The 8,426-nt window shown below is 41.2% G+C and overlaps 1 protein-coding gene across 1 annotated transcript in view; it reads right to left on the bottom strand.

Moving 5' to 3' along the window:
- Nucleotides 1-3,739: 3,739 nt before the first annotated feature.
- Nucleotides 3,740-8,426, bottom strand: part of LOC139396212 (phospholipid-transporting ATPase ABCA3-like) — a gene marked incomplete at its 5' end in the record, with an annotated part of 57,482 nt that continues 52,795 nt past the window's right edge. Inside the window, one exon of the mRNA XM_071143348.1 lies at nt 3,740-4,657. Within this exon, the coding sequence (XP_070999449.1) occupies nt 4,535-4,657 (123 nt within the window). The remainder of the gene's footprint in view (nt 4,658-8,426) is intronic.

Raw genomic sequence — 8,426 nt, 5'->3', positions numbered from 1 at the left:
TAGACAGACTGAATAGGTTTTAATGTTGTACAGCAAGCTTGGGTCCAACTAGTCAAGCAGTATGTTAAGTGGGGGAGTATCATAGATTTGAAGTACAGTTTTGCTACCTCTGTAGTCAAACAATTTCGTATAAATCGGAAATTAGCTAGGTTGAATTTGGTTATTTTAATTACCTTTTTCACATGCTTTTTAAAAGAGAGGTTGGAATCAAGTATGATGCCAAGGTACTTAAAATCAGATACCACCTGGAGCTTCTTCCCTGACACATAGACATCTGGCTCAGTAGCATCTGTTGCCCTCTTTGTGAAGAACATGCAAACAGTTTTTTTCACATTGAGATGCAAACACGAGTCACTGAGCCACTTTGTAACCTGGACCATTACAGTAGTGAGTTCTTGTGCAGCTTGTTGTTTGCTCTTTGCATGCACATATATCACTGTATCATCTGCATACATTTGAACTTCAGACCCAGTACAGACAGAAGGCATTAATGTACAGGCTGAACAGGAGGGGCCCCAGTATTGACCCTTGGGGCACGCCCACATCATAGCTACGAGTGGGCGACAGCTCATTGCTCACTCTGACACACTGAGTTCTGCCTTCAAGGTATGATTTCATCCATCTCAAGGCATCAGGGGAAAAGTTGAACTTGGACAATTTTGTGATGAGAATCTCATGGTTAACAGTATCAAAAGGCTTCCTTAGGTCCAGAAACACAGCCCCAACAGCACCCCCTTTGTCCATCTTGGACTTCACAATTTCCAGAAGAAAGCAGTTGGCCGTTTCTGTGGAGTGTTTCGCTTTGAAGCCAAACTGCATGGAGTGTAATGTGAAGGGGCTGTTGTTGAGGTGGGCAATCAGTTGTTCTGCTACACACTTTTCAACAACCTTTGACACCACAGGTAGTATACTAATGGGCCTGTAGTTACTCACGTCAGCAGGGTCGCCTGATTTAAAGATGGCCGTTATTATGGCCGACTTCCATACCCTTGGAAACACACAGAGACCAATAGATGTGTTGGTGACCTTAGTAATGGGGCCAATGAGTGACTCTTTGTAGTTTTTAAGAAAGGTAGAGTCCATCCCAAACACATATTTGGCTTTAGAGTAATGGTAATATGAATGTCTTTGACCAACCCCTACTTTTCCATTCAGGGGAGTGAAAGAATAACCCAAGCCCAATAAAGGTTTCCCAGACAGATGTAGCATAGTCCTAGACTGGGAAACCAGCCCATAGGTTCCAGGTTGTATGACATATATGCAAATCTGGCAATACAGCAGGGAATAAGGAGGTCAAATAACTGGTCCTGCAAGATTTTTGTCCATCCCCTCTGAAATCACCAGAGAAAACCTGGGTTGTAACTACTGAGGGTTTCTGTGCCTTCCCCTCTGAAAACACCAGAGAAAACCTGGGTTGTAACTACTGAGGGTTTCTGTTCCTTCCCCTCTGAAATCACCAGAGAAAACCTGGGTTGTAACTACTGAGGGTTTCTGTGCCTTCCCCTCTGAAAACACCAGAGAAAACCTGGGTTGTAACTACTGATGGGATACACACAGGTCATGCTCTGATTCACAAACAAAGCATACAGGTGTTAACAGTATATGGCCACCGTGTACTACTGGCTGAGTCCAGCTGGTCCAGTTTTATATATTTGTAGAACAGCTGGCTTCTAATTAGAAATACCTCATCATTGATTATGTATAATGGGAGTGTGGTGAATACCTCATCATTGATTATGTATAATGGGAGTGTGGTGAATACCTCATCATTGATTATGTATAATGGGAGTGTGGTGAATACCTCATCATTGATTATGTATAATGGGAGTGTGGTGAATACCTCATCATTGATTATGTATAATGGGAGTGTGGTAAATACCTCATCATTGATTATGTATAATGGGAGTGTGGTAAATACCTCATCATTGATATGTATAATGGGAGTGTGGTGAATACCTCATCATTGATTATGTATAATGGGAGTGTGGTGAATACCTCATCATTGATTATGTATAATGGGAGTGTGGTAAATACCTCATCATTGATTATGTATAATGGGAGTGTGGTGAATACCTCATCATTGATTATGTATAATGGGAGTGTGGTGTTTCTAAAGAAAATGAATACTTGTTTTTGTTCCAATTTGCATAAAGCAAATTTAATTTAAAAAATAATAGCAGTAATTATACAGTAGACAAGGTTAGTTCCATGATACAGTACATACGAGTACAATGATGAAGAGTCCCTTTTTAAATATGATACATTGTATTTCATCCTAATCATATGCATCATCATCATCATCATCACAATGTTTTCAAGTTCTCTTTTAGTTGCTGTAAGACATGTCCATATAGATGAACTAGCATCTATAATATGTAGAAACGTAACAAAAACAGAAGTTGTCAGGACAGAGCCCTGTATAATCAATAAGCCATATTTTTTGTCTTCCAAACATAAGTCTGTAACCACTTGCCTATCAGTTCAACCATCCCAGAAACAGACATTGTTGCGGAGGTTTACTTCAAAAGTGCTTTTAAAAAATAAAAATAAAAAAGTCAACTTGCTAGATTGAGTGAGCTATGAGGGGAGGTGGGGGGGCAGAGTTGATCCTTCATGGTCCTTATGTGAGGCTGTTTTACAGTCAGTTGCATTGATAAGTTAACCATTTTGAGAAACATTCTTTTAAAAAAGGACAGTTTACTTTTTTAAACTGAAAACATCAACAAAAAAAGTCAGCTACCCCTTTAAGACGTTTACACTATGCTCCCATGACTACTGTTGATAGTTTAGATACATAACCACATCAACCAGTGTAGCATTGGGAGAACATAGGAGAGTTAACATGTCTAGACACAATTGGACTAAATATTAGACTTGGCCTAAACATTTTCCACAAAGCAAAAAAAAAATGTATAAATGGAATGCTGGGACAAGACGCAGGAATTCTCTGTCTGGACAGAAATACTTTCATTCTTGTGGAAGCTATTGTCTTTAAACCTCACATTCTCATTCAACCTCTTCATTCAAATACATTAATAAAGGGTTTTCAAATGAGAAAACAAAACAGCCAATGGACGGGAAGAAAGTGACTGATTTGTTGACTGGACGGTGTGTTACTCTATAGTAAAGTACTCTAAACTCTATATTAAGAGGACGTAACAGTGCATTGGTCCATAGCTGTAATGCATCTACACATTGATAAGCAAAAACATCATTTTGTTTCAGCCTTCAGGAATAACATTGTAGTACTGTAGTAGTATACTTGACAGCAGTAAAGGGACAGCACACAAACAAATAAAGTTAACATGAAATGCTTAGGCTGCAGTTAAATTAGTGTGGGTAAACTAACCAAAAAACACCTCACTTAAAGGGATAGTTCAGTGATTTCACAAGGTCATTGACTTATCCCTTAAAGTCCAATAACATATCTGTACCTCAGCAGGTTGATATAGTGATTCTGTAACTATGACACTGCATCAAACTTACTGTAGCCCGTAGAAAGGGAAGTTGTGCTTCAGTCAGTGGACACAATGCTAAGGATAGAAACCACACAGTCCAACATGCCCAAATCCTTCAAGACCTTTTTTCTTTCTGAATCTTGCAATTAGGAATTTCGATGATGGTCTGAGGGCATCTCAATACCTAGCACACTGTTGGTGTGCCATGCAATGCAGTGCAGAGAGGTTGTTGTTCCGACCAAAAATGATGAGCAAGTGTTAGAGCATAGCATTTACCCTGGCATGGCATTAGCATGGCATTTACCCTAATAAAGAAAAAAATGTGTTGATTTGTTTTACAATTCCATCACTTGAAGTGCTTCATTGTATATTTCAATCATATCAGTGATGAACAATACCCACTGTGCACAATTGTTTAGGATCACAGTAAGAATCATATGAGGAGACAAAAATCATTCATAAAGAAAGCTGCATACAAGTTCACAACCCTGCCTGTCACACATTCACAACCCTGCCTGTCACACATTCACAAGGCTGAGTTGTATTATACAGAGTAGACCATCATATCCAGTGGTATCCAGTTGTATACATGGTCTTAAATGTCAAAGACAAAAAAGGGGTAACATTTAAGATTCCTTACTTGGTCGTATAGCAGACACCCCCCCCTAAACAGAACTCCCTAACCCTAACCTTGCCTCTGTACTGACCTAAATGTCCAACACACAAACTGATTGAACAGAAGAGAAATGAGTGGTTGATGGTTAAGACCCAGGCTTGGATCAACAGGTCCAGTCTGGTTGGCGGTCCAAGCCCAGCGGGGTTAGAGGGAGCTGGGGTAACACGGCCACGTTGAAGACCGGGTGTCCAGGGATTCAAACTCTGCTCCATCACTGCACAGTGTCTGTCTGTGTGTATGTAGATCAAGACCTGATCATAGCTCAGTGGCGCGTCACATAGTCGAGCCCATGTACACAGGTCAGCCACACAGAGTGGAGAAATACACACGACGGATGGACAGACAGAAAGAGAGAGAAACAGAGAGATGGAGCTCCCCCTCTTCTTCCTCCTCGCTGTATCTATTTCCTGCTGCAGTGCTGGAACTGGGCGAAGCTGAGGAACACCTGTTCCAAGGAGATCTGGCTCACAGCGTAGTCGTCGATGTTGTACTTCTCTTTGGCTGCCTCCAGGGTGCCAAACACCTTGGGGAGGATGGGGGGGGGGGGGGTGAAGAGAGGGGATATAAAGAGGGAAATCAGAGGGTGAGTCAGTGCTTAGCCTGAAATCAAAAGCTGTATCTGACAACGTCAATTGTGTGGAGTAGTCGGATACAAATCAAAGGCAAATACGTCATTACACTCTTTCTCCACTAGATGGTGCTATTACAGTCTAAAAGACAGGTTGGCTGACAGGTTAGGTCTCCACTAGATAGTGCTATTACAGTCTAGAAGACAGGTTAGGTCTCCACTAGATAGTGCTATTACAGTCTAGAAGACAGGTTAGGTCTCCACTAGATAGTGCTATTACAGTCTAGAAGACAGGTTAGGTCTCCACTAGATAGTGCTATTACAGTCTAAAAGACAGGTTAGGTCTCCACTAGATAGTGCTATTACAGTCTAGAAGACAGGTTAGGTCTCCACTAGATAGTGCTATTACAGTCTAGAAGACAGGTTAGGTCTCCACTAGATAGTGCTATTACAGTCTAGAAGACAGGTTAGGTCTCCACTAGATAGTGCTATTACAGTCTAGAAGACAGGTTAGGTCTCCACTAGATAGTGCTATTACAGTCTAAAAGACAGGTTAGGTCTCCACTAGATAGTGCTATTACAGTCTAGAAGACAGGTTAGGTCTCCACTAGATAGTGCTATTACAGTCTAGAAGACAGGTTAGGTCTCCACTAGATAGTGCTATTACAGTCTAGAAGACAGGTTAGGTCTCCACTAGATAGTGCTATTACAGTCTACTAGATAGTGCTAAGACAGGTTAGGTCTCCACTAGATAGTGCTATTACAGTCTAGAAGACAGGTTAGGTCTCCACTAGATAGTGCTATTACAGTCTAGAAGACAGGTTAGGTCTCCACTAGATAGTGCTATTACAGTCTAGAAGACAGGTTAGGTCTCCACTAGATAGTGCTATTACAGTCTAGAAGACAGGTTAGGTCTCCACTAGATAGTGCTATTACAGTCTAGAAGACAGGTTAGGTCTCCACTAGATAGTGCTATTACAGTCTAGAAGACAGGTTAGGTCTCCACTAGATAGTGCTATTACAGTCTAAAAGACAGGTTAGGTCTCCACTAGATAGTGCTATTACAGTCTAGAAGACAGGTTAGGTCTCCACTAGATAGTGCTATTACAGTCTAGAAGACAGGTTAGGTCTCCACTAGATAGTGCTATTACAGTCTAGAAGACAGGTTAGGTCTCCACTAGATAGTGCTATTACAGTCTAGAAGACAGGTTAGGTCTCCACTAGATAGTGCTATTACAGTCTAGAAGACAGGTTAGGTCTCCACTAGATAGTGCTATTACAGTCTAGAAGACAGGTTAGGTCTCCACTAGATAGTGCTATTACAGTCTAGAAGACAGGTTAGGTCTCCACTAGATAGTGCTATTACAGTCTAGAAGACAGGTTAGGTCTCCACTAGATAGTGCTATTACAGTCTAGAAGACAGGTTAGGTCTCCACTAGATAGTGCTATTACAGTCTAGAAGACAGGTTAGGTCTCCACTAGATAGTGCTATTACAGTCTAGAAGACAGGTTAGGTCTCCACTAGATAGTGCTATTACAGTCTAGAAGACAGGTTAGGTCTCCACTAGATAGTGCTATTACAGTCTAGAAGACAGGTTAGGTCTCCACTAGATAGTGCTATTACAGTCTAGAAGACAGGTTAGGTCTCCACTAGATAGTGCTATTACAGTCTAGAAGACAGGTTAGGTCTCCACTAGATAGTGCTATTACAGTCTAGAAGACAGGTTAGGTCTCCACTAGATAGTGCTATTACAGTCTAGAAGACAGGTTAGGTCTCCACTAGATAGTGCTATTACAGTCTAGAAGACAGGTTAGGTCTCCACTAGATAGTGCTATTACAGTCTAAAAGACAGGTTAGGTCTCCACTAGATAGTGCTATTACAGTCTAAAAGACAGGTTAGGTCTCCACTAGATAGTGCTATTACAGTCTAGAAAGACAGGTTAGGTCTCCACTAGATAGTGCTATTACAGTCTAGAAGACAGGTTAGGTCTCCACTAGATAGTGCTATTACAGTCTAGAAGACAGGTTAGGTCTCCACTAGATAGTGCTATTACAGTCTAGAAGACAGGTTAGGTCTCCACTAGATAGTGCTATTACAGTCTAGAAGACAGGTTAGGTCTCCACTAGATAGTGCTATTACAGTCTAGAAGACAGGTTAGGTCTCCACTAGATAGTGCTATTACAGTCTAGAAGACAGGTTAGGTCTCCACTAGATAGTGCTATTACAGTCTAGAAGACAGGTTAGGTCTCCACTAGATAGTGCTATTACAGTCTAGAAGACAGGTTAGGTCTCCACTAGATAGTGCTATTACAGTCTAGAAGACAGGTTAGGTCTCCACTAGATAGTGCTATTACAGTCTAGAAGACAGGTTAGGTCTCCACTAGATAGTGCTATTACAGTCTAGAAGACAGGTTAGGTCTCCACTAGATAGTGCTATTACAGTCTAGAAGACAGGTTAGGTCTCCACTAGATAGTGCTATTACAGTCTAGAAGACAGGTTAGGTCTCCACTAGATAGTGCTATTACAGTCTAGAAGACAGGTTAGGTCTCCACTAGATAGTGCTATTACAGTCTAGAAGACAGGTTAGGTCTCCACTAGATAGTGCTATTACAGTCTAGAAGACAGGTTAGGTCTCCACTAGATAGTGCTATTACAGTCTAAAAGACAGGTTAGGTCTCCACTAGATAGTGCTATTACAGTCTAAAAGACAGGTTAGGTCTCCACTAGATAGTGCTATTACAGTCTAAAAGACAGGTTAGGTCTCCACTAGATAGTGCTATTACAGTCTAGAAGACAGGTTAGGTCTCCACTAGATAGTGCTATTACAGTCTAGAAGACAGGTTAGGTCTCCACTAGATAGTGCTATTACAGTCTAGAAGACAGGTTAGGTCTCCACTAGATAGTGCTATTACAGTCTAGAAGACAGGTTAGGTCTCCACTAGATAGTGCTATTACAGTCTAAAAGACAGGTTAGGTCTCCACTAGATAGTGCTATTACAGTCTAAAAGACAGGTTAGGTCTCCACTAGATAGTGCTATTACAGTCTAAAAGACAGGTTAGGTCTCCACTAGATAGTGCTATTACAGTCTAAAAGACAGGTTAGGTCTCCACTAGATAGTGCTATTACAGTCTAAAAGACAGGTTAGGTCTCCACTAGATAGTGCTATTACAGTCTAGAAGACAGGTTAGGTCTCCACTAGATAGTGCTATTACAGTCTAGAAGACAGGTTAGGTCTCCACTAGATAGTGCTATTACAGTCTAGAAGACAGGTTAGGTCTCCACTAGATAGTGCTATTACAGTCTAGAAGACAGGTTAGGTCTCCACTAGATAGTGCTATTACAGTCTAGAAGACAGGTTAGGTCTCCACTAGATAGTGCTATTACAGTCTAGAAGACAGGTTAGGTCTCCACTAGATAGTGCTATTACAGTCTAGAAGACAGGTTAGGTCTCCACTAGATAGTGCTATTACAGTCTAGAAGACAGGTTAGGTCTCCACTAGATAGTGCTATTACAGTCTAGAAGACAGGTTAGGTCTCCACTAGATAGTGCTATTACAGTCTAGAAGACAGGTTAGGTCTCCACTAGATAGTGCTATTACAGTCTAAAAGACAGGTTAGGTCTCCACTAGATAGTGCTATTACAGTCTAAAAGACAGGTTAGGTCTCCACTAGATAGTGCTATTACAGTCTAAAAGACAGGTTAGGTCTCCACTAGATAGT

Source organism: Oncorhynchus clarkii, unplaced genomic scaffold (assembly GCF_045791955.1).
Source record: "Oncorhynchus clarkii lewisi isolate Uvic-CL-2024 unplaced genomic scaffold, UVic_Ocla_1.0 unplaced_contig_518_pilon_pilon, whole genome shotgun sequence".
Taxonomy (NCBI): domain Eukaryota; kingdom Metazoa; phylum Chordata; class Actinopteri; order Salmoniformes; family Salmonidae; genus Oncorhynchus; species Oncorhynchus clarkii.
This window is presented reverse-complemented; position numbering and strand designations above follow the sequence as displayed.